Consider the following 27,714-nt stretch of genomic DNA (forward strand, 5'->3'; position numbering starts at 1 on the left):
CTATGATATTAATAGTGCAAATATGACAGTTTACAGTACTTAAAATGACAAGAAAGTGGATGTCTAAGAACAGATGAACTGACTTGATATGATGGTGCAATATGACAGATATGGCGTAAAGGCCAGAGGATTTTAAAAATCTAACTAGACTGGATGCAACTTTAGAATCCTTCAGTTGAAGCAGAACAGGGAGGGAAACAGTAGTAACACCCAAGCCGGACAAGTCGTTAAAAAATATACGTCTAGACTCACAATATTGCACACACTAATAAAACATGAGAAACTGTCTCAGGAACTCTGCGCACTTCGCATAATCCGTCTCTGTGTTTATGAATCAGATGTAACGTAGAGTTTAGGGCGCAATGCCCCAATCTGAGACGGGTCAGCACAACTTGTTGAGACCTAACTCGTGATAGAGTGCACTGTGCATTTACTGAAGGCTGGATTGAATACAAGTGTCTCCCCTTTAAATCCTTGTCCCATTGAGCTTGCCATGTCTGGAACACTTTTTCCATAAGCTGGCTCCTCAACTCAGTCCTTCCTGGACTAACTGGCAACGTAACCACATCATTATTTAAATATTCTTTTGCCAGTTGGTCAACTACCTCGTTCCCCTTTATACCTATATCGGCAGGAACCCACAAAAATGATACGTCACAACCTCTCCTATGTAGGTTGTTCAGCAGCATAAGAATATCAGTAATTAAATCGGGACGAGCATTGGAAGTGTACACTTTAAGACAATGTAGGAGTGAAAAGGAGTCAGAGCATAAAACCACATTTTTGGGCTGTGCCTCCACTACCCACCGTAAAGCTTTTAGGATACCCATAGACTCAGCTGTAAAAACAGTCATATTGTCACTAAGTCTATACCCATTTTTGATATTAAGCTGAGGGATATAGAAAGCACAACTCACTCTTCCTGAATCTGGGTCTTTGGATCCATCAGTATAAATTTGCAAACAAGAGTTCCAGTTAAGCTTTGTCGAAACGTTCCACAGTGTTCTCGAGTTTTATTCAACTCAAGTGAATGTCGTTCGGAGTGTTTTCCTGGGTTCCTGCACATATAGGTCTCATCTCATTATCTCTAGCCGCTTTATCCTGTTCTACAGGGTCGCAGGCGAGCTGGAGCCTATCCCAGCTGACTATGGCCGAAAGGCGGGGTACACCCTGGACAAGTCGCCAGGTCATCACAGGGCTGACACATAGACACAGACAACCATTCACACTCACATTCACACCTACGGTCAATTTAGAGTCACCAGTTAACCTAACCTGCATGTCTTTGGACTGTGGGGGAAACCGGCGCACCCGGAGGAAACCCACGCGGACACGGGGAGAACATGCAAACTCCGCACAGAAAGGCCCTCGCCGGCCACGGGGCTCGAACCCGGACCTTCTTGCTGTGAGGCGACAGCGCTAACCACTACACCACCGTGCCGCCCTGTACACAGATTGCACTAAAAATAAAAAAAAGCTGTTCAGCGTATTTGATTCGGCATAGATTTTTACACAGGATCCCTTTGCTGACCCTCCCTAATCTATCTATCCTTGGGACCATGGCCGTAACTACCATTGAGGACACCGAGGTCATGTCCTCGGTATTTTTTTCAGAAATTTAAAATTGGCCTACACTGAATTCGAGCAGTGATCAATGTAAAACGCAGCGTCCACATCCACATGTCATCTGTATTTCCCCCCAATAAAATTCACATTTGTCTAATGTCATCTGAAATCTCTCAGCCTCTGTCTCTATCGTTGCCGTGTCTAACGCAGCGTCACGCGACGTAGCCTATACTAGTGTCGGCCGGGGAAGTTGGGTTTTGGATAAAACAGGCAGGGTGTAGGGTCCGTGTATCATCCGATCATTCAAGTATTCCATTTAATCTGGAAAACGTTTATTGAGTGTTTTTTTTGTTTTGTTTTTTCGTTTTCCAGATTGAATGGAATACTTGAATGATCGGATGATACACGGACCCTGAGCAATACACTCAGTTCAGTTCAGTTTTGACTTTTATGTCAGACAAAACTCCACAGTTATGATGGCACAGTTTTAGAATTGTTGAAGTAAATGTGTTATGAGCCAAACTTACATTACAGGCAATGGTGAGAACACTCTGTTTCAGAGAATGCGTGCAAATGGATCTCAATTCAAGACAGCCAGATAGACTGATGCCTTTACATTACTGCTCAGAATGTCTCTACACATACAGACACCCACAAATAACACACAAACTCTCAGTCACTCTCTCTCTCTCTCACACACACACACACACTATTATTATAAGGTGTAATACTCATCTCATCTCATTATCTCTAGCCGCTTTATCCTTCTACAGGGTCGCAGGCAAGCTGGAGCCTATCCCAGCTGACTACGGGCGAAAGGCGGGGTACACCCTGGACAAGTCGCCAGGTCATCACAGGGCTGACACATAGACACAGACAACCATTCACACTCACATTCACACCTACGGTCAATTTAGAGTCACCAGTTAACCTAACCTGCATGTCTTTGGACTGTGGGGGAAACCGGAGCACCCGGAGGAAACCCACGCGGACACGGGGAGAACATGCAAACTCCGCACAGAAAGGCCCTCGCCGGCCCCGGGGCTCGAACCCAGGACCTTCTTGCTGTGAGGCGACAGCGCTAACCACTACACCACCGTGCCGCCCAGGTGTAATACTAAAGCTTACAATTCAGCAGTTCACACCCTTTCTGTCATGTGTATGCTGCAATGTAAATAATACCAATACTTTAGGTAACTGGTACTTAAGGTATGTATACTCAGTTCAAGAGTTCATTACCTTTCTACTTTTATGTCAGATAAAACACCACGGTTATGGTGCCACAGTTGTAGAATTGTTAAAATAAATGTGTCCACCACCAAATCTATCCTTGGTTTGTTATTTATTTATTTAAGTTGTGCTGGGGGGGGGTGTGTGTGTGTGTGTGTGTGTGTGTGCTGTCAGCCATGCTTGACCTCGGTATTTGAAAAATCCTGGTTACGGCCCTGCTTGGGACCAGCACTAAGTATCGCTGGGTTTCACATGACGTCACACCCGCCTCATTAGTTATTCAAAACTTTAGCTGGTGGTCTACCAAAGCTCAGTTGACAAAGCGTTTGTATGAAGAAGATGCATTGCTTGCATGAAAAATGCCGTACGCTTGCATTGTTTTAGGTTGCTCGAATCGATCAAACTGATAAAAGTTTCTTCAGGGTTCCCCGTGAACTAATAAAAAAGGGAGACTGAACACAGGATTTCACAAAAAGACGTCGAGAAAGGTGGCTTTCGAACCTCTCGTTGAAATCAAAGGGAGCCGAGTCTAAAGAAAGAAAGCACAACTTTATTCATCACACACTTGTGAAATTTCCTCTCTGCATTTAACCCATCTGAAGCAGCGAACACACACATACATACATACATACATACATACCAGGGCTTAATTTGAGCCGGAACATGACGGAACAAGATCCGGAACCTCCGTCGTCGGATCCGGCAGCTATTTTCATTTCATTTGGTGTTCCGGCAGCTATTTAAATGGATCAGATCACCTCCGTGACCATCACAAAGGGAAAAAAAATCAAACAATAAATTAAATAAATAAGTAAATCAAAATTTGTTTAGTGTTCGGTTTTGATTTTGATATCTGTTGTTGATTTCTCTCCTATGACATCCACAAAATCTATGCGGAAGGGGAAGGGGGGGGGACATGGGGTGTATAGTTCCGCTCAATAGAACACCGGGTTTTTTGTAGCCGTTAGCTTGCGCTGTGGAAAAAATGGCAAAAAAACAAGAAAGCTTACTAAAATTTTTCAAAGTCCCAGGACAGCCGGATCCTAAACGACCTAAAATGGGCGACGTTGGACACAGTGACACTGCACCAGCACCTGCTGCAAGTGTACCAGTCCGCGGGAACGATCAAAAAGAAGACGAGAAGAATGATGATGGCGGTGAAGCTAGAAGTGTTAGCGCACCAACTGCAACCGTCAGAGGGAATGAGGATGAGGATCGGGAAGATGAGACTGGTGATGGCGGTGAGGCAAGTGGGGCTATCTGGACCGATGCCCAGTTTAAAGAAAAAAACGCCCCCTGCCTTTTTTTTTTTTGAGTCGCCGGACCCACCCACCTCCTGCGTTCCGGCCCGGGACCTCCCACTTCACAAATTAAGCACTGATACATACCCAGAGCAGTGGGCAGCCACGCTAACAGCACCCGGGGAGCAGTTGAGAGTTCAGTGCCTTGCTCAAGGACACCTCAGCCCAAGGCCGTCCCACATTAACCTAACCGCATGTCTTTGGACCGTGGGGGAAACCGGAGCACCCGGAGGAAACCCACGCGGAGAACATGCAAACTCCACACAGAAAGGCCCTCGCTGGCCACGGGGCTCGAACCCGGACCTTTTTGCTGTGAGGCGACAGCGCTAACCACTACGCCACTGTGCCGCCCCAACTCGTTGTTTGTCTCATCTCATCTCATCATCTCTAGCCGCTTTATCCTTCTACAGGGTCACAGGCGAGCTGGAGCCTATCCCAGCTGACTACGGGCGAAAGGCGGGGTACACCCTGGACAAGTCGCCAGGTCATCACAGGGCTGACACATAGACACAGACAACCATTCACACTCACATTCACACCTACGCTCAATTTAGAGTCACCAGTTAACCTAACCTGCATGTCTTTGGACTGTGGGGGAAACCGGAGCACCCGGAGGAAACCCACGCGGACACGGGGAGAACATGCAAACTCCGCACAGAAAGGCCCTCGCCGGCCACGGGGCTCGAACCCGGACCTTCTTGCTGTGAGGCGACAGCGCTAACCACTACACCACCGTGCTGCCCCAACTCGTTGTTTGTGTTACAATAATAAAAAACAAAAAGAAGTCAAACTCAGTATTGTCTGTCAAAGTTGTTTTCAGTGATGGTGTTTGTGTGCAACTCGAAAACCCGTGTTCACACTAAATCCGAGAACACTTGAAGGAAGCATCAGGTTTGCAGCAGTCTGACTGACTGAACGCTGCTTTGTGACAAATATATCAAAACAGATGACTGTTTTCAACAATTAATCGTTATTATTCTTATTAATAATATGACAGTGGTTTTATATCCCGTTTCAAATTAAACGAAGAACATATTTTATGACTAAGGCGAGACGGGATTTGAAGACCAATCAGAATCGTGGCTCACATCCGGGTATTCTGGCTGGAACGCGTCTTCTGAGAGGAGCCTGTTAGCATGTTAGCATGCAATACGTCACGTCGCTAGCAAACGTTTCTTAGCGTGCTAAACAAGCGGAATATGAAAGATTTAGACCTGCTGCGTATTAATTGTGAAGTAAAAATGATAAGTTATCAGTGTTAGTGCATACTTAGCCGTCGAAAAAAGAGAGAAAAGTGTATGAAGTAACTATAAGGGCTGCCGGGTGAAGTTAGCATTAGCAATGGGGCGCAAAAAACAGTTTCAGAGCGAGCGACAAACCAGCAGAGGCAAAGACAAGCGGCACAAAATGAAAGGGAAGTCTTTGGAAACTTTTACAGAGGAAATGCAGGAGGTTTTGGAAGGTGGGTGTTTCCAGACGACACGCTTGTCTTGGGTGTCAGGGATACATTCGGGTCTGCACGATATATTGCATGGTAATCGGTATCGCGATACCGGTATTGACGATACCGATATCACATAAACCTCCCCCTCACTGGATATCTGAGTTCTGATCCTTAAGAGGTTATAAATGTTTGATGTGATGTGTGATGTGACTCCTGCAGAGCTTGACGTTGAAAGTGCGTATCACGGGTAAATTCAGGAGCAATATCAATGTAATTCTCCTATTTTATATTAAAGTTTGTCCAAATATCTGTCACATTCTGCGCAATTTTTTTACCTTGCGCAATTCACTTGAAATCGAGCCATTTGAGGCGAATTGGTCCGCCTCTGAAAAAACTTGGCATTTGGATTTCCCGGCAAACGTCGATTTTCGTGACGTCGCGTGCGGGACGCCTCCGTCTGAATCCTACGTCAGCGCTGGTTTGTTTATGAGAAAACTACAACCCCGATTCCAAAAAAGTTGGGACAAAGTACAAATTATAAATAAAAACGGAATGCAATAAGACTACGTTCAGACTGCACCCTGAAACGACCCATATCCGATTTTTTTGCCCATATGCGACCTGTATCCGATTTGTTATTGACAATCTGAACGACACAGATCCGATTTTTTTCACATGCGACTCAGGCCGCTTGGATATGTGGTCCTAATTCCGATGCATATCCGTTATTTTCACATGCGACTGCAGTCTGACCGGACAGGTCGCATTCATGCGACCTACACGTCATCAACAAGAGACAAACGTCACTATTCTGCGTTGGCTAAAGGCCAATTTATGCTGACAACCCAGTCCTCGCAGACGGCGCCGCAGATAGCGTCTGCGTAGCCCCCCCACCTTCGCAGACGCTCTGCGTGCACCTCCCAAAAATTGTGACCACCACAGAAGCCTCGCAGACAGCGTCGCAGACAAGAGGGCTCTGATTGGTCCACTCTACATCCGCTGTACACGCACTTCCGCTTCCCTACTTTCCCGGTTTGTTTTGTTTTCACGACCGCCATTTTTAAAACCACAAGCGAAGATGGAGCAGCACGAAGAGCGGTTGATCGAGGAAGTGAGGAAGTGCGTACATCTATACGACTCCAGTTCTAGTCATTATAAGTAACCGGAGGATAAACACTCCACTAACCACACCCACCAACTACTCCTAGTGACTTCACGCCCCCTTGCGTTGTGGCGGTGAATAACATCGCGCACGCCTATACTCCCCGCTCAACGATAAATTACAACTGTCTGCGAAAAGCTATCTGCGAAAGCCTTGTCGCAAGAGCATGCAGAGGCCTTAATCCCGCCTCTTTGGTGGAAAACAACAACAATGGCTTTTTTTTTGTTTACGTATTACGTAGATGTGCTTATTACGTGTCAGTTTGCGCATGCAGGACACTTTTGGGTCGTTTTCCGTTCATATTGGAGATCGCATACAAGTCTCATATAATTGGTAATGTGAACGGCCTTACAAAAAAATCGGATTTCACAACAAATCGGATATGGGTCGTTTCAGGTTGCAGTCTGAACGTAGTGTAATTTACAAATCTCAAAAAACGATATTGTGTTCACAATAGAACAAACATATCAAATGTCGAAAGTGAGACATTTTGAAATTTCATGATAAATATTGGCTCATTTGAAATTTCATGACAGCAACACATCTCAAAAAAGTTGGGACAGGGGCAATAAGAGGCTGGAAAAGTTAAAGGTACAAAAAAGGAACAGCTGGAGGACCAAATTGCAACTCATTAGGTCAATTGGCAATAGGTCATTAACATGACTGGGTATAAAAAGAGCATCTTGGAGTGGCAGCGGCTCTCAGAAGTAAAGATGGGAAGAGGATCACCAATCCCCCTAATTCTGCGCCGACAAATAGTGGAGCAATATCAGAAAGGAGTTCGACAGTGTAAAATTGCAAAGAGTTTGAACACATCATCATCTACAGTGCATAATATCATCAAAAGATTCAGAGAATCTGGAAGAATCTCTGTGCGTAAGGGTCAAGGCCGGAAAACCATACTGGGTGCCCGTGATCTTCGGGCCCTTAGACGGCACTGCATCACATACAGGCATGCTTCTGTATTGGAAATCACAAAATGGGCTCAGGAATATTTCCAGAGAACATTATCTGTGAACACAATTCACCGTGCCATCCGCCGTTGCCAGCTAAAACTCTATAGTTCAAAGAAGAAGCCGTATCTAAACACGATCCAGAAGCGCAGACGTCTTCTCTGGGCCAAAGCTCATTTAAAATGGACTGTGGCAAAGTGGAAAACTGTTCTGTGGTCAGACGAATCAAAATTTGAAGTTCTTTATGGAAATCAGGGACGCCGTGCCATTCGGACTAAAGAGGAGAAGGACGACCCAAGTTGTTCTCAGCGATCAGTTCAGAAGCCTGCATCTCTGATGGTATGGGGTTGCATTAGTGCGTGTGGCATGGGCAGCTTACACATCTGGAAAGACGCCATCGATGCTGAAAGGTAGATCCAGGTTCTAGAGCAACATATGCTCCCATCCAGACGACGTCTCTTTCAGGGAAGACCTTGCATTTTCCAACATGACAATGCCAAACCACGTACTGCATCAATTACAGCATCATGGCTGCGTAGAAGAAGGGTCCGGGTACTGAACTGGCCAGCCTGCAGTCCAGATCTTTCACCCACAGAAAACATTTGGCGCATCATAAAACGGAAGAGACGACAAAAAAGACCTAAGACAGTTGAGCAACTAGAATCCTACATTAGACAAGAATGGGTTAACATTCCTATCCCTAAACTTGAGCAACTTGTCTCCTCAGTCCCCAGACGTTTACAGACTGTTGTAAAGAGAAAAGGGGATGTCTCACAGTGGGAAACATGGCCTTGTCCCAACTTTTTTGAGATGTGTTGTTGTCATGAAATTTAAAATCACCTAATTTTTCTCTTTAAATGATACATTTTCTCAGTTTAAACATTTGATATGTCATCTATGTTCTATTCTGTATAAAATATGGAATTTTGAAACTTCCACATCATTGCATTCCGTTTTTATTTACAATTTGTACTTTGTTCCAACTTTTTTGGAATCGGGGTTGTACCTGGTGGTTTTCTGCAAATTTCTTCAACGTTATCGCGTAATTATTAAAATGGTTAACAGATGTATCGTAGGAGGGTGTAGCAACACCTATCATGATGGGATTAGTACTCATCGTTTTCCAAAAGACCGGACGATGAGAGAGAAACGGGAGCGCTTGGTCTACACAGGCTGTGCACTGAAACCGTGCAAAGCTCGGTTCCGCAGGTGACGTCACGAATCTGGCTCTAGACTCCCTTGGGATTTTTCCAGACGCGTTTTATTTTCTGCTGTAGACAGATGGCCTTGTGCAAAATTACCCTTCTGCATGAGTGTGTAAAGGGACATGCTTTCATATTAAAAAAAAAATGAAATCGGTCCAGAATATGCCCTTTAAGGACTGCCCGATTGCCCGGGGCAAGTGAAACATGCATTCGGGCAAGTTGGAATGAACGTATATTACGAACTAGCGCCACAAAAATTAAGCCAGGATCTCACTGGGCTGCGACAGCTTGCGAACATCATTCGCGAGAGAGTTTCAAAAGTGTCTTGAAGCATTCGCGGGGCTTCTCGATTTCCTCGCGCGAGTCGCAAAGTGTCGCTCCTTCGTTGCTGAAATTTTGAACATGTTCAAAAAATTTGTGCGACAAAATTTCTCTCAAAATAGCCGCAAATGTGTCGCAAAGCCGTCACGAACCCTTCTCAAGTCAGTTTCCGTGAGACAGGAAGTGCGAGTTCAGCCAGTATCTCACTGGGCTGCGACTAGTTGGAGACACAACAATTGCGGTAAAATATGCGAATATCAATTCAATGTGATTCCAAGTGAAAATTGTCACTAATTCGCATATTTTATCGCAATTGTTGTCTCCAACTAGTTGCAGGCTGTCACAGCCCAGTGAGATACTGGCTTTAGGCTTTTTGATCTTTTATTTCAGTTCCTAAAAGCGTCCCTCGCTCCGTATCCGCCATTATGTCTTGGCTGTTTTCTTAGGTGGTGTTTACATTAGACCGTATCCGTATCGTTTTCGTTGCAGATTCACTGTCCGTGCACATTAAAACGCCGGAAAACGACTCCACAGGCGGAACAGTTTGAATCCTCCAGGGCCCACGTATTCAACCCAGTACGTATCTGATCCGGTGCTGTGTAAACATTGAGGAACGAGGATACGCAGTGCTGAACTCTAGCTGACGTCGTCATTGGACAACGTCACTGTGACATCCACCTTCCTGATTCGCTGGCGTTGGTCATGCCACGTTGGTCATATGAATGAGCAATACAGGAAGTGTGTTGAGGAAGTCATTAAGTGAATGAGCAATACAGGAAGTGTGTTGGTTACCGTAGCACTAAATAGTCTTGTTGTAATCGCAAAAAACGGCCGTTCTGCGAGGTGAAGAGTGTACCGAACACTGTTAGATCCTTCTAGCATAAACACGAAGGCCATACACGGTGTAAAAAAGGCGTCATTGTAGTACCAGTACCGCCGATAACAGACTGGCATACTTCATTTTTTACAACGACATCCTTCCACTTGCAAGTGGTGAGTGACTTGCGCATGCCCGATATGCACTGGGATCATGTGACGTGCCGTCTAATTAGTCATGTGATTAGCGTATCCGTGTATTGACGTTGCTGTGTGCACGGGGAACGGTTTTGTTGCGGGCACAGAAATTGTGTGTGTGTACGCGAATCGTTTTAAAAATGTTAATCTGATGATCCGCTGATTCGAAATAATGTAAACAGGGCCTTAGTCTTGGTTTCATTTACTGCTTTCCAAGTTGTTTTATATCCCCCCGCTGTTGTAGTATGGTAAGCGTACATGACGTCACGCATCACGTGATGATTACAGCTGGGGTCAGACAGACACCGTCTTTCATGCAAGCAAGGCTTATTAGGCCCAATCCCAATTCTAATTTCTACCCCTACCCCTACCCCTTCCCCTCCCCCTTCCCCTTGAAACTGAGCTACAAGGGATAGGGCTTGAAATTCAACCCCTACGTATTGGGATAGCCCTTCAACGATCGCATACGTCATCGCGTACCTCTGTCAGCGTTTACGTTAGCAAAACGCGACCAAATGCGTCATTGGCTGCGACCAGCCGCTACAGTCAGAGCCAGAGGCAGAACCAGAAATCTCTGCTGGCAGGGTGTGATTTGTTAACTAACACCACTGAATGGGATATCTTTGGCGCTTCGTGCACCACATCCGACAGAATGAGGTGTCAGAACACTCATGTAAACAATAAAAGCGAGAATAACAGAACAAAACGTACGCAGTCAAGCAACCGAAAACAATACTCACTCCCAAAGCTTTTTAGCAGCAGCTTGGATTTCAGAAATCGCTGCTCATTCTCAGCTCGAAAGCGAATCAAGCGGCGTGTTTCCTCTGGATAACAACTTAAAACACGTAAATAATGGACAAAATACATTTATGACAATCTTTCGCCGCGGGAACCGCCATCCGCATGAAATCTCGCTGAAATCCGCATGGCATTGTGGGAAATCACTCAAACCCCTTCGTTCGGAGTCAGCTCCAGGAAAATCTCCGTTTGGAGGGGTACAGAAGCCCTACCCCTTCCCCTACCCCTCCGCGTTAACTGGGATTGGGATACCCCTACCCCTTCACGTGAACGCGCAAAATGGAGGGGAAGGGCCAAGGGGTTGGTCCAAGCGGTAAAATGGGATTCGGCCTTAATCTGTCTTCAATCTGGTTAATTTTTGCGCTGTTTTTGTTTGTTCAAACAGAGAAATCGATAAAAGGCATTACCGTCTCCCCGTTATCAAGAAAAATGTTCACAAATTGAAGCAAATGCTTCAAGAACAACTAGGAAATGAGCGGTTAAAGAATACGAGGAGAGGAGCTCAGCCTGAAAACTCCAGAGAAATTCACGATTGTGTTTAAAATGTATTTGACAAAAGCAGAAAGTCGGAAGTGAGGATGGAAGAGTTTGCTTAAGAATCTCGTTTTATTTTTTTTCTGCTCACATTCGAGTTAGCGCCTTCATGTAAGTGTTTGATTTTCTTACAGGTGGAGCCGCTTCCTTATTCAACACCGAAAACCCAGATTGATTTCAAACAGCTCGGGTATAAAAAACTCAACAAGGAGCGACATGCGCGATAAATCCTGAAAGAACAGAACAGATCAAGAGCACAGAGAGCTGGAGCTTTGTTTCTGTTATCAGACGAACACAGTCCTGGGCAAAATATTTTATATATATTTTTGTTATATCATCCACCTCTAGGTTTATTTAAAAACAAAAACAAAAAAACCCGTGCTGCGTTATGACAGACCAGCTGCACTGATTCAGTGACAGGTTGCCAGGTCTGTATAAAACACCCATAACCTCCACGCTAAACAATAATTTTAACTCAAACATTATCCTGTCTGTCATGACACAGCGCGGTTTTTTTTTTTTTTTTTTAAACCTAGAGGTGTATGATAAACCCGATATATAAATATTCTCAAACACAGTACTGTTCAAAAGTCTTGGCACCCTATCGTTTTCTTCATACAAACTTTGTTATAGGTTTCTATTTTATGATTTCAACATTATCGAGGAATGAACCTCCAGTCTGAGAGAGTTCAACACAAACACAGCGAACTTCACAACAGCTGCATGCATGTGAAATGGAAATAAATCGACGAAGGCAGGAAAAACTATTTTGGATAAAATTGTTCTTGTCCTTTTCAACCAATAACCAAACTTCAACTCAGTGCGTGATCTTCATTTTATGTTGCAATTCACAGCTATTCTATGGTTTTCCTAAAAAAAAAAAAAAGTACTCGCAAAATCCGGGGAAAGTGATAATACTGAGGGGAAAGTGGAAATTTACCCAAGTGGGTTTAAAAGTTAATGTTGAACCTTGATCTGCCAACGTTGTCAAAAGATGTGTGCGCCCTCTTTCGAATCCTGATGTAATCAAGCCGGAAGTTTTGTTTGTTTTGATAGCAATCAGGAAAGTTTAAAAAGAGTATGCAGTAATCATCATTTAAGCTCATTTTTGTGCAATATTTCGTTTGGAAAACCGTTATCAAAATGGCGGCGCTGACACGTCTTCACGTTTCTAAGTCTCGCACAAGTCTCGTGAAGATCGCGCGGATAAGCGACGACTGCCGTGGACCAAACGAACTCGATTCAACATGGCGAAAAACCGAAAAGGCCAATAAGTCTCATCTCATCTCATTATCTCTTGCTGCTTTATCCTGTTCTACAGGGTCGAAGGTGAGCTGGAGCCTATCCCGGCTGACTATGGGCGAAAGGCGGGGTACACCCTGGACAAGTCGCCAGGTCATCACAGGGCTGACACATAGACACAGACAACCATTCACACTCACATTCACACCTACGGTCAATTTAGGCCACGTTTACATTACGTCGAATCAGCGGATCATCAGATTAACGTTCTTAAAACGATTCGCGTTTACACTAAAACCGTTAGCCGTGCACACAGCAACGCCAATACGCGGATACGCTAATCACATGACTTTAGACGGCGCGTAACATGATCCCAGTGCATTTCAGACGGCGCGTAACATGATCCCAGTGCATTTAGGGCATGCGCAAGGCTCACCACTTGCAAGTAGAAGGATGGCAAGCCTAATACACGGATACGCTCGGCTCCGCAGGCATCCTGCGCTCCAAATCACTCCGCCCTGAACAGCGAGTGCCCTCTGGAGGGTGCGCACTCCGGCCCTGCGCAGCTCACACAGCGCGCGAGTGAAGTGAACAAGCCGTGATTCGGGACTGAGCCGCTGTGTGTGTGATCCCAGCGCATATCACTTACCACTTGCAAGTGGAAGGATGGCAAGCCTAAAGACAATCATAACTACACAATGGGCAGTATTTGCATCAGTATTTTCATACTTTTATACTCTTTAATGAAAGGTGATACAAGGCGGAAGTCCGCGCCGTTTTTCAGCAGTCGCGTCACATGACCAATGCCAGCGAATCAGGAAGGTGGATGTCACAGTGACGTTGTCCAATGAGACGCCAGCTAGAGCTCAGCACAGCGTATTCGCGTATCTCAATGTTTACACAGCACCGGAGCTGACACGATCTGGATTGAAGACGTGGACGCTGGCGGATTCCCGTTTCCCGGCGTTTCCAGGGGGTTTAATGTAAACGGACAGTGCATCCGCGAAGAAAACGAGACAGATACGGTCTAATGTAAACGTAGCCTTAGAGTCACCAGTTAACCTAACCTGCATGTCTCTGGACTGTGGGGGAAACCGGAGCACCCGGAGGAAACCCACGGGGAGAACATGCAAACTCCACACAGAAAGGCCCTCGCTGGCCACGGGGCTCGAACCCGGACCTTCTTGCTGTGAGGCGACAGCGCTAACCACTACACCACCGTGCCGCCCAGGCCAATAAGTATCATATTTAATTGCAATTAGTTGCCGATATAAGGTTACGAAAATCAAAAACGTAACTGAATAACACGTTAATGAAGAAATAAAGCGAGTTTAAAAATGACTTCAGTTCCCCTTTAAGTGGAGTGTCATTTTGAAGGGTCAGGCTTGCCACAGCATTATTCAGCATTGATGTGAATGAAGGTCGCTTCTAGATGTCATAAAAATGAATGTGTGTGTGTGTGTTACAGCGAGTAAAAGCGAAGAGGTGGTGGAGTGTGTGAAGTTGCCGTGCCCCCTGGCCATGTGGGAACTGGGTCACTGCGACCCGAAGCGCTGCACCGGACGCAAACTGGCACGGAAAGGCCTGGTGCGCTGCCTCCGACTCAACCAGCGTTTTAACGGCCTCATCCTCAGCCCCATGGGCACCAAATACGTTACACCCGCTGACAGGTGAGCTCGAGTGGGACTCGCCGTTAAACGCAGGCAACTTTCGCAGCGTTTTGATTTGTCGGACCAAGCGCCGACTTTCCTTCCCTCACAAGAGTACTGTGTTTACTCGACTGATCTGTGCTCATCAGGAAGATCGTGGCTGAGGCAGGAGTTGCTGTGATCGACTGCTCGTGGGCGAGGCTCGAGGACACGCCCTTCAGTAAGATGATTGGCTCGCACCCGAGGCTGCTGCCTTACTTGGTGGCGGCGAATCCTGTGAACTACGGCAAGCCGTGCAAGCTGAGCTGCGTCGAGGCTTACGCAGCCACCTTCTGCATCGTAGGTAATTAGGTCATTGATGATTATTTTCTGAGAACGGCACACCCCGTTTGTTACGTTCAGGAATACGGTTTTCTGAATAAATTCATTATTTGTGTCATAAAGTTTCAGCTTGCACTCAACGGTGATCATATAGATCCACACGGTGGTCCCTGTGTTGCTACTCAACACCTCACCTGTCAGTCAAAGGAAAAAAAAAAGACACTGATACTAGAGGATGAGCTTTCGACTCTGTTTGTGTGTGTGTTAGGTTTTCGAGACCTGGCTGTGCTCCTGTTGAGGAAGTTTAAGTGGGGTTTGGGGTTTCTCGAGCTGAATAAAACACTTCTCGAGCGCTACGCTGCCTGCACATCAGAAGAGGAGCTGCTCATGGTGGAGAAGGAATACCTCACCGCCTCCCCCTCTGAGGAGGAAGACTTGGGTAAGGCTTTTCACCTTGGACCTTTTAGTTTCGTTTTCCGTCCAACATGCCTTTATCGACTTTTCCTTCAGACTCAGAAGTGCACATACTTCTACCTTCTTGTGCTTTTTTTGTAATTTGTATTATTTACGGGCGGCAAAGTGAATATCGGTGATTATTCTATCCACGCTTACTGGATACGAGCAGTCGTGTGCTCTGATTGGCTAGGATATCAGCTCATATTCTTGGGTTTCACGTGACGTCACATCCGCCTCGTGAGGTATTCAAAACTTTACCTGTTTGACAAAGCGTTTGTACGGAGAAGATGCATTGCTCGCGTGAAAAACGCCTGACGCTTGCGTTGTTTTAAGTTGCTCAAACTGTAAAACTGATAAGTTTCTTCAGGGTTCGCCGTGAACTAATAAAAAAGGCTGAACAAACCGAACACAGGATTTCACAAAAAGACGTCAAGAAAGGTGGCTTTCGAACCTCTCGCTGAAATCGAACGGAGCCGAGTCGAAGCATGCTCGAGTTTCACTTGGTCAAAGGTTTGCATTTCCCTCTCAGCTCTGTCCTTCGTGTTTTCCAAGTACTTTTCTTGCTGTGTGTCGTTATTTTACGGGACTTTTTTTTTTTTTTTGTCCCGAAGCGCTAAAGTCCCCAGCTGTTTCTTTGTTCACTCCTCACAAAGTCCATACGCATGAAGGTCGCGACAAAATTCTTCCCCAGCCGTACAGTTACAGTGCGCCGTGATCACTTCTTCTCCGTCTTGTTTAACTCAGATCCAGGTCTTTAAAGGGGTTTCTGATGATCTTTGTGAATGATTTCCCTGAGAGATAAGAGCCAACACAAGTCAGAATCAAGTGAACTGTTTGTTTACGCTTCAACTTGCAGCGCTTCGTTGTAAAGACGCGAACGAAAAGCTTAAAAACAAAAAGACATACTCACACGGGCAAAAACAATCCAGGATTCATTGGGCAGCGACTTGATAGCGAGGTCCTTTACCCAGCCACATAGAAAAAAGCTGTAAGCCTCCGTACTCTTCCACGCTTTCATGTGTTTTGCGGTGTAGAAGGACGTCTGCAACACCAGATTTTTCAAGATGTCGGGGAACTCGACTGAAGGGTCGTTTTCGAGATCGTATGACAAATCCTTCTTTCCCAGACTGTAGGGGTCGATTCCATTACACACAGCAATCCTCTGAATACAGGGTTCCCGCGGGGTCTAAAAAAGTCTAAAATTCAGAAAGTTAAATTTTAGGCCTTAAAATGTCTAAAAAAAACCCACACATTTTCATCCCAGGTCTAAAATTTTATTTATCCAAGTCTAAAATTCTTACATCCGCTCAGTCCGTTCCTAGAAGTGCCTGCGAAACTTTAATGAAAAATGTGCCGGTTGCGTTGTTGTCTGCCTGCTAAAAAACTTCAATCACCGATGATCGCGGCAAGTACTGTATTTTCTGGACTATAAGCCGCTACTTTTTTCCTAGGTTTTGAACCATGCGGCTTATACAAAGGTGCGGCTATTCTGTGGATTTTTCTTCCACCGCTAGGGGCGCTCTAACCGGAAGTAGAATCAAAAATAAGATAGACGAAAAATCAATGCAAAGAAGAATTAGCAGATCTTTAGCAGATAGAACACGCACGACAAATTACTAACTGGTAATTATTTTCAAATCCAGCGAAGATGATTAAAGTGACTTGTGGTTTCAAACACAGGAGAAATGAAGGTAAATAAATACCGGTTATTTTCTCTTGGTTCTGTTCCGTTTTAATCAGCAAAGTTGCTGCCGTGTTAAAAGGCACTGTTCGGAAAGAATCTGTTCAGGTACATACATGTACATTTACAGTACAAAATCGTTCTGTACATGCAGTAAATATCTAATTTTTCAACATAGATATCTGCGGCTTATAGCCCAGTGCGGCTTGTATATCTTTTAAATTTTTTTAAAAAAATAGAGCGGATGCGGCTTATATACAGGTGCGCTCTATAGTCCAGAAAATACGGTATGCAACGGTCCAGTTTGTCCACTACGCCTACCATAGTTCTACCTTCTAAGTTCCCGCCGAGTTTATGCAGTCTGTGGCAGTCAGAGAAGGTTAGCGGTTGTGTTGGCAGTGCGATGAAGAGTGTGGATAGCGCGTCGAATAATAGTGAGTAAAATGGGAAAGTGTCGGTTTAATGAAGCTTGGCTTGAACGTGAAGAATTTCGAAACTGGTTAGAAGCCGCAGCAGGTGATAGGTATGCGGCTCGCTGCAAAGTCTGCAGGAAAATAATTCAGTTGGGGACTTTAGGCGTGAAGGCCCTGGAGTCCCACGCTAAAGCTGGAAAACATCAGATTGCTGTGAAGAGCTCGCAATGTCGCCAGCCAATCTCAAGCTTTTTGTCAGTATCGCAGCCAACATCGCTGCCTGGTCCAGCTGTTCAACATTGGCCAAATAACAGTCAGGCGACTTTCGGGTCCACGGAGACGTCAAAACCTGAGGCACTTGACATTTACACTACGTTCAGACTGCAACCTGAAACGACCCGTATCCGATTTGTTGTGAAATCTGATTTTTTTGTTAGGCCGTTCACATTACCAATTATATGAGACTTGTATGCGATCTCCAATATGAACGGAAAACGACCCAAAAGTGTCCCGTATGCGCAAATTGACACGTAATAAGCACATCTATGTAATACGTAAACAAAAAAAAAGCGCACTCTTCAAGTTTAATGATTTCTTTTTGTTTGTTTGTTTAATTATCTGGTTAGTGTTAAAGTGTGAGGTCTCGTGTGTGTTTTTGTTTCTGAACTGAAATGAAAACGTGTAGCCTGGTAACGAGGGTTGACTCCTAAATATCTCTCTAATTTCTATATAAGTGCACTACATGTTACTAGGAAGGAATGGATTTTTAACTCTATATAGTGCACTCGAGCTTCAGTAGGCAGTCATTTGGGATACGGCCGCTGTATTACCAAACTCTTAATTCAGGCTTAATAATTTGCACATATTTATTTCGTCATATCAATAAACTTTTTCTACATTTTTATAAATATTTATTTAGATTGTTTATAGCCAGCTGAATTCTGCAACTTCTCTCAGCGCTGGCTCAAGGTGCAGAAACACCAGTGCAGTTTGCTATGGAGATGAGGCGAGACCTGGCGATGTGGTTTTTGTGGCGGCGGCTAATGAGACCGAAGGTGTCAAATTACTGGAAATTTCCAGAACAATCTTATAATCTTGCAATACAAGATGGTTTAAGTTATAAATCAGTTATAGAAACTGTTTTATTTAATCAGGCTAACAGATCAACATCCAGGTCCCTACCAAATCCACCATTAGCTTGATCAATTCTATAAAAGTCTATTTAAATTCTGAAAACTGTACAAATGTTGTTGTTTTCCACCAAAGAGGCGGGATTAGCCAACGCAGAATAGTGACGTTTGTCTCTTGTTGATGACGTGTAGGTCGCATGAATGCGACCTGTCCGGTCAGACTGCAGTCGCATGTGAAAATAACGGATCTGCATCGGAATTAGGACTACGTATCCAAGCAGCCTGGGTCGCATGTGAAAAAATCGGATCTGTGTCGTTCAGATTGTCAATAACAAATCGGATACAGGTCGCATATGGGCAAAAAAATCGGATATGGGTCGTTTCAGGGTGCAGTCTGAACGTAGTCTTACAGACGCAATACAAAATTACATTGTTTTTGAGAATTGAACTGATTTTTTGGTCGGTGTTTTTTTTTGGGGGGGGGGGCTGTAATCCTTTAGGTTGGTCAATCCGAGGAACTTGGATATTGTATAGATTGTATGCATCACTCTATTGTCTTGTACTTTTGTTGCTATGTGACATAAATAAGCACACAATCAGTTTGTATCCCTGATAGTCAGTTTACCAATACAAATGACTTTGTTTTGAGAATTGAACTCGATTGTCTTTTTTTTGGGAAGGGCGGGGGTAGGGCAGGTTGTAATGCTTCATGTTGGTCTAAAAAATTTTTCATAATGGTCTTAAAAGGTCTAAAATTTAACTTACTGAATCCTGCAAGAACCCTGTGAATAGATCTAAAGCCAGCAGTGGATTCTAGATTACGAGCGTACTCGGATAAGTTGTTTGCACTACGGCAGCCGTTTTGGTTCGCTAGAGCAGGGGTTCCCAAACTTTTCCATGCCAAGGCCCCCCAAACAGCATTAGCTTCTGGCCGGGGACCCCCTTTGCAAACCCACAGACAATGCTACAAAATATGTAAAGAAACATCAACTTTTAGAATGTTTTCTCTTACTTTTATTCAATGGAGCACTTGCATGTGACGTCACAGCCGATCCAGATTGTGACAGACGCCATCTTGTCGGTCAAACGCCATATTTCCGCCTTCTACTTCTGGTTCTACTTCTGCTTTTACTTCTACCTTTTCTTCTGGAAAACCCTACTATATACAATTCTACTACAACGGCTGCGGCTACAAGCTCTCCCTACCTGTGCACGGTTTTTATGTTTTTTGTGTGTATTTTTGCGTGTTGTTCGTCTGTACCGGACTTCAATATCCGCTACAACCGTATGGACTTACTGGACATGGGTTTCCAGCAGAAAATGACGGTTTGTAGCGATTTCCATCGCATGCACAACATTCCGGACGAGATAGCGAGACCAGCGGGGTCTCCGTGGATTGTTATCGGAAGCAAAGCGAAGGAGGCGGTGTCAGGAGAGGAAGCAAAAGCGAGGCTGCAGGCAGAGCCGGCCTGTTGACTAAGCTCAGAAAACAGCCACTCAAATCTCCACTGCTAAGCCTCTACCTCTCCAACGCCAGATCCATGGTAAACAAGACGGACGATTTGGAATTACAGCTGGAATTACCTTATTCTATTCTATAATCGGCTGGTCAGTGCTATACTCAATACTTAAGTGACTTACCCATCCAGTGAGGATTCTTGTTTACAAGATGCCACATCTGAGTCGCTGACAAATCCTGAATTTCTGTAAAGATAACTGTCCAGAGATTTATAGGCACACAGTGCTTCACCACTGAACAGCGAGGGAAAGTTAATGAGGTAATTATACACGTCTGGGTATTCCGCTGGCAGTTCAAAATCCGGTCGTGAAAACTCCGTCCGGTAAGCCATAAGGGTCACAAATCTGTAGATCGTTTATTTTAGACATATATCTAGTTATCTGTTCATTAGAAAAATGAGCCGTGTAGTCCGTCGGTTGAAATTGATCCATTCTGTACACGAATACAGCAGTATTCAGCGGTGTTTTTGACCGACAAGATGGCGGTTGTGTACTTTCCGGTCACGTGACTGCAAGATCTCTATAGTCAATAATTGTTACATTTGTTTAGCATAAGAATATTATTAACTAACATGTTTTCAACACAAATATTTTCGCACTGAACAATAAACTGTATAACCTCCTGTAGTACCTGATTCAACTCGTTATCCATCCTTTTTGCGACCAGTGCCTCGCGATGGAGCATACAGTGTGTGGCCACTACACGCGAGGCCTTCTGCTTAATGAGCGCGGCCACTCCACTGATCTTCCCGGTCGTTGCCGCGGCTCCGTCCGAACACACCCCCACACAACGGGTCCGGTCCAATCCGTTAGACTCGATGCAATCGTCCAAAACGTGAAAAATGTCTTTCCCAGTAGTTCTTCTTTCAAGCGCTTTACAAAATAATATTTCCTCCACAAATCTTTCCTGTGAAATAAATCTGATGTACACAAGCAGTTGGGCCTCATTGGATAAATCTGTGCTCTCATCCAGCTGAAGTGCGAAGTATTCGCTGGCTCTCACCTGCTCCAACAGCTGAGCAGATGCGTCTTGAGCCATGTCACCAATCCGTCGGCTCACGGTGTTATCAGAGAGTGGGACAGCATCGATTTTTTTTTTTTTTTTTTTTTTTTTTTGGCGGCGTCTTCACCAAGCAATTCTCAGACAATGTCTTTGGTGGCTGGTAAAATCAAATCTTCTCCAATTGAGTGAGGTTTTTTAGCACGAGCAATGTGGTACGAGGCTAAAAATGATGCCTTCGGGGACAGTAGCTTGCTGGGTGAATGCAGCAGATTGCCTGACCAAATGCTCTTCTTTGCATCTGAAGAAATCTACTGTTTTTTCGGCATCTATCTGATGTTTTTGTACCAAGTGACACTGAAGTTTCGAAGGTTTTAAGCACTCGTTTGACAGGGTCTCCAGACAGAGGACGCATTTCGGGCAATCATGGCCATTTTTCTGTATGGCTGTAAAGCCATACTTAATGTACAACCCCGATTCCAAAAAAGTTGGGACAAAGTACAAATTGTAAATAAAAACGGAATGCAATGATGTGGAAGTTTCAAAATTCCATATTTTATTCAGAATAGAAGATAGATGACATATCAAATGTTTAAACTGAGAAAATGTATCATTTAAAGAGAAAAATTAGGTGATTTTTTTTTTTTTTAAATTTCATGACAACACCACATCTCAAAAAAGTTGGGACAAGGCCATGTTTCCCACTGTGAGACATCCCCTTTTCTCTTTACAACAGTCTGTAAACGTCTGGGGACTGAGGAGACAAGTTGCTCAAGTTTAGGGATAGGAATGTTAACCCATTCTTGTCTAATGTAGGATTCTAGTTGCTCAACTGTCTTAGGTCTTTTTTGTCGTATCTTCCGTTTTATGATGCGTCAAATGTTTTCTATGGGTGAAAGATCTGGACTGCAGGCTGGCCAGTTCAGTACCCGGACCCTTCTTCTACGCAGCCATGATGCTGTAATTGATGCAGTATGTGGTTTGGCATTGTCATGTTGGAAAATGCAAGGTCTTCCCTGAAAGAGACGTCGTCTGGATGGGAGCATATGTTGCTCTAGAACCTGGATATACCTTTCAGCATTGATGGTGTCTTTCCAGATGTGTAAGCTGCCCATGCCACACGCACTAATGCAACCCCATACCATCAGAGATGCAGGCTTCCGAACTGAGCGCTGATAACAACTCGGGTCGTCCTTCTCCTCTTTAGTCCGAATGACACGGCGTCCCTGATTTCCATAAAGAACTTCAAATTTTGATTCGTCTGACCACAGAACAGTTTTCCACTTTGCCACAGTCCATTTTAAATGAGCCTTGGCCCAGAGAAGACGTCTGCGCTTCTGGATCATGTTTAGATACGGCTTCTTCTTTGAACTATAGAGTTTTAGCTGGCAACGGCGGATGGCACGGTGAATTGTGTTCACAGATAATGTTCTCTGGAAATATTCCTGAGCCCATTTTGTGATTTCCAATACAGAAGCATGCCTGTATGTGATGCAGTGCCGTCTAAGGGCCCGAAGATCACGGGCACCCAGTATGGTTTTCCGGCCTTGACCCTTACGCACAGAGATTCTTCCAGATTCTCTGAATCTTTTGATGATATTATGCACTGTAGATGATGATGTGTTCAAACTCTTTGCAATTTTACACTGTCGAACTCCTTTCTGATATTGCTCCACTATTTGTCGGCGCAGAATTAGGGGGATTGGTGATCCTCTTCCCATCTTTACTTCTGAGAGCCGCTGCCACTCCAAGATGCTCTTTTTATACCCAGTCATGTTAATGACCTATTGCCAATTGACCTAATGAGTTGCAATTTGGTCCTCCAGCTGTTCCTTTTTTGTACCTTTAACTTTTCCAGCCTCTTATTGTCCCTGTCCCAACTTTTTTGAGATGTGTTGCTGTCATGAAATTTCAAATGAGCCAATATTTGGCATGAAATTTCAAAATGTCTCACTTTCGACATTTGATATGTTGTCTATGTTCTATTGTGAATACAATATCAGTTTTTGAGATTTGTAAATTATCGCATTCCGTTTTTATTTACAGTTTGTACTTTGTCCCAACTTTTTTGGAATCGGGGTTGTATGCTGCCTCATATTTTCGGATTTTAGTTGGCCAGGACTTCTTAGGTTTTTTTCGCAGCAGTGTCCTCCACAGCAGGGCTGTTGGTTTGTTCCTTCGGTCTCTTCTTCAAAAACCTGTCCATTTTGCGCTAGCAGTACGCTAGCTTGAGGAGCAAAGCAGCTTGATAAATGGTGCAAACCGCAATGTCGCAGGCAATCGGAGAGATGAGCATGGCAAACAACGTTTCGATATGATGTATTATTATTAATAATTATATTTTATAATAATGATTAAAAAACTAATTACAATATATTTAATAATTATTATTTTAAAAAAGTATATGTTTTTTTCCGCAATTTTTTTTTGTTATCGTCCCTCCAACTTTCTGAGGCCCCCCTGGCGGCCCCTACTTTGAAAACCACTGCGCTAGACCACCAGCTGTTTTACTGGAAGTGAAATCGCGAAGAAAAGTCACGTGACCGAAACCCAAGAATACCGTGCGTGGAGAAAAACAAAATGGCGGCGCGTGTGTTTTGGTTAACCAGCCAAGGATGAAATAAAAACTCTACTTGAAAACAAAATACAAGAAAAATCAACAAAATATGGAACGAAAGTATTATCGCATTTTTCACAAATTGCTCCTGTCATTTCACCGGTTTGTTTGCATTCTAAGATTCTATATGCTCCCACTTGGGCAAATTATCAATAAAAATTCAATTTTGTATCACTGCTATGCAGATGATACCCAAATTTATTTTGCTCTATCACCTAATGATTATGCCCCCCTTGAATGTCTCTACCAGTGCATCGATCAAATCAATAGCTGGATGTCACAAAATTTTCTTCAGCTGAACACAGATAAAACAGAAGTAATTCTATTTGGGAAAAAAGATGAAAGACTCAGGATTACCACTATTCTTGACACAAAAGGGATTAAAACTAAAGAAATGGTTAAAAATCTTTTCATTGACAGCGAGCTAAACTTTGACAGTCACATGAAACCAATCACTAAAATGGCATTTTATCACCTAAAAAACATTTCCAAACTAAGAGGACTTGTGTCAAAAAATGATCTGGAAAAACTAATACATGCCTTCATCTCTAGTAGGGTTGATTACTGCAATGGCCTTTTCACAGGCCTGCCAAAAAAGACCATCAAACGACTTCAGCTGGTTCAAAATGCAGCAGCGAGGGTTCTCACACGAACAAAAAGAAGAGAGCACATTACTCCAATTCTAAGGTCCCTTCACTGGCTTCCAGTAAGCTACAGAATTGACTTTAAAGCATTGCTGCTGGTGTACAAATCTCTAAATGGTACAGGGCCCGATTACCTCTCTGATATGTTGCAGCGGCCTAACCCAATCAGATCTACCAGATCAAAACAGAAAAATTTACTATTAAAACCAGTTGTTAAAACAAAGTGTGGTGAAGCAGCTTTTAGCTACTATGCAGTGCAGCTATGGAACCAACTGCCAGAGGACATTAAAAATGCTCCTGCTGTTGGCAGCTTCAAATCTAGACTAAAGACCAAGCTGTTTTCAGATGCTTTCTGTTAAATAATTAATATTTTTACATTTTTTATAATCTTTACTTTCTCTGCATGTTTTAAATTTACTTTAATTTTATTCTATTTTATTCCGCTGGTTTCTTTCTCTTTTGCTCCTTTTTTTCTTTTTGGCATTTTATTATTTTATTTCTACTATTGTCTAATTCTTATTATTTTCTTTTAATTCTTTTAATTCTTTTAATTGTTTTAGATTAAAAATAAAATTATTTTATGTAATTTTATTTCTCTATTGTTTACTGTTTTTGTTTCTGTAAAGCACATTGAACTGCCATTGTGTATGAAATGTGCTATATAAATAAACTTGCCTTGCCTTGCCTAAGAGGAAATTATTTTGTCGGATGTTTTTGTAAAGTTTTTTTTTCTCTAATTTGCAAAAATTAAAACTAAAAATGCTCTCTTTGTCAAAATCCAGTGAATGTGGAGAGAATAAAAACACTTATTCCAGTCAATCTCGGTGCGACGCGCCTCGCCGGCTCTCGGCTCACGTACTACTCGATTTCATGGAATAACTGTTCAATAACAACCAAGATGAAGTACAGGTTATTATTCACTGAGCCTGAGGCGGATAAATGTTTTAATATAAATACGCAGAGCAGATTTTTTTTTTTTTTTTTTTAAATCTCATTTAAAAATTTTTTTTTTCAAACTTCAAAAGAAAATGTAATAAGTGTGGTGCAGGCTTGTCACATAAAATACTTTTTTTGTTTTGAAATCGATAAACTAAATCGCAATTCCACCTTCCCTTTGAGTAGTTTTAGACCAAACTTTTGCGCTTTTAGGAACAGCAGTTTCTTTCATAATTTCGAATTCTTCCTCACTTACGCTGACGAAGCGACCGGGCGCCGTTTTGCCGAGTCGCTCGAGGTGATTATCGAGAAATAGTCCGAGTCTCTTGACCAATCAGGGTGCACAATTTTCTGTCATCACCTGTGTATTTATGCTCATTTAACTTCTTCAGGATTCAGAAACCAAATCTGTGCACTAAAATAAAGCACAAAAATTTATAAAAGTGCAAGTTGATCCAGGTGTTTAATAAATGTGTGTGTATGTGTGTGTGTGTTTGACTCAGATCCTTTCGATGTGGAATCGGGGAGAGAGTGTATGAACCTCAACAGGCCAGCCCGGTAGGAAGAAACACTGCACCGTTCACTTACTGTGTTATGATTTTACACACAGATCGAGAGTATCATACACACTTCATATTTGTATCTCCTTAGAGAACAATTTAAAAAAATTAAAAAAAAAAAAATGAGGGGATGCCATTTCTTCTGGAACACTCGGTTCTTGTACTTTCATAACAGCATTCTGTCACTTTGAATTTGTGGACGATGACTTTGGTGCTTCACCTGCTCTAATCAATAAATAATGTTTTATGCAGTGGTGTGTGTGTGTGTGAGATACTTGTGCACGGTGCTCATTTTCTCACCTTTTGGTGCCTGTAGAGTGGAAGAAGACGACACTGAAAGTGGCGAGGAAGAGACGTCGGAGGAGGAGGAGGAGGAGGAAGAAGAGGAGGAGGAGGCTGAAGATGAACATGCGAGAAATGAGAAGAAGAATGGTGAAGAGGAGTCGTGAAGAAACGCAAACACGTATTTGGGTGTGTCCCAGAGTGCTCGGGCTCAAGCAAAGCAGGTTTTAGATTCATTTTATGAAGGTAGGGTGCTCAGGGAAAAGGGGGAAAAAAACCCTGATATGCTGAGAGAGATCCTGCGTCACACAGGATGTTCTGTAGATCATGATGATGTTGCTGTCCAGACAGAGATGCGTAAATTAACACGGACACAGAGTTGCTCGACAAATACAACCGAGCTACAGCAGTGCATCCAGGAAGTTGGATGGACCGGAAATTCTTGTTTTTTCTCCAGAATATCTCTCTCTGCCACAACAAGGTGCTTGTCATGACTGAAATTCCAACATGACTTGAACGTGTAATGACAAATTGGCACCTTTCAGGACGCAGAACTGAACCTGGTGACAGGTTTTCTGTATTTGGACACTTCCCGCTCGTCACCATGCTGTGTTTAGGAATGAAGAATTGTTAGAGACGGGTGCGTTAAAACACACACACAAAAAAAAAGCTCTTATTGGTGTTGCTCTTTATACTTAGTCATGTACTGTAATGTAATTATATTTCCTTCTTAATTAAAAAAACTTGTTTGTGAGCAATTACCCTATTGTTGATTGATTATTTTCCCATGACCGTATATCACAAAGTGGGTTATTCCTCTTATAGCAGAGGACTTGTGGACTTTTTTTCATCCATTCGTAGTTGTGGAACATCTAATCCTGTTCAGACGATCCTCGTTTTTTTCGGTCCAATCATCAGCCACCCTTTCCCAGGGCTGCGCGATGAGTCCTTGGTTTGTGTCCAAGCGGCTTTCGTGAACTACGGATCATCCCTCGTGATCCAAAGCCACCTTGAAATCCTGTCCGCAGCCTCTGATGGCTTTCTGTATTTGCGTACAGTGGTGCTTGAAAGTTTGTGAACCCTTGCGAATTTTCAATATTTCTGCATAAATGTGACCTCAAACATCAGATTTTCACACAAGTCCTAACAGTCGATAAAGAGAACCCAGTTAAACAAATGAGACAAAAATATTATACTCGGTCATTTATTTATTGAGGGAAATGATCCAATATTACATATCTGTGAGTGGCAAAAGTATGTGAACCTCTAGGATTCGCAGTTAATTTGGAGGTGAAATTAGAATCAGGTGAGAGTGGGCACCCTGTTTTATTTAAAGAACAGGGATCTATCAAAGTCTGATCTTTACAACACTGTTGTGGAAGTGTATCATGGCACGAACAAAGGAGATTTCTGAGGACCTCAGAAAAAGCCTTGTTGATGCTCATCAGGCTGGAAAAGGTTACAAAACCATCTCTAAAGAGTTTGGACTCCACCAATCCACAGTCAGACAGATTGTGTACAAATGGAGGAAATTCAAGACCTTGGTTACCCTCCCCAGGAGTGGTTGACCAACAAAGATCACTCCAAGAGCAAGGCATGTAATAGTTGGCGAGGCCACAAAGGACCCCAGGGTAACTTCTAAGCAACTGAAGGCCTCTCTCGCATTGGCTAATGTTCATGAGTCCACCATCAGGAGAACACTGAACAACAATGGTGTGCATGGCAGGGTTGCAAGGA

General features: G+C 43.6%; 1 protein-coding gene across 1 annotated transcript; it reads left to right on the forward strand.

The window, feature by feature from the left end:
• The first annotated feature begins 5,212 nt into the window (after window positions 1-5,212).
• On the forward strand, window positions 5,213-26,735 carry tsr3 (TSR3 ribosome maturation factor). The gene is made up of 6 exons (XM_060921123.1): window positions 5,213-5,559; window positions 14,239-14,440; window positions 14,569-14,762; window positions 15,009-15,179; window positions 25,639-25,693; window positions 26,012-26,735. The coding sequence occupies exons 1-6, from the start codon at window positions 5,439-5,441 to the stop codon at window positions 26,142-26,144; spliced, it is 876 nt and encodes a 291-aa protein (XP_060777106.1). The 5' UTR covers window positions 5,213-5,438; the 3' UTR covers window positions 26,145-26,735.
• The last annotated feature ends 979 nt before the right edge of the window (window positions 26,736-27,714 follow it).

This window comes from Neoarius graeffei, chromosome 5 (genome assembly GCF_027579695.1).
Source record: "Neoarius graeffei isolate fNeoGra1 chromosome 5, fNeoGra1.pri, whole genome shotgun sequence".
Lineage (NCBI taxonomy): Eukaryota > Metazoa > Chordata > Actinopteri > Siluriformes > Ariidae > Neoarius > Neoarius graeffei.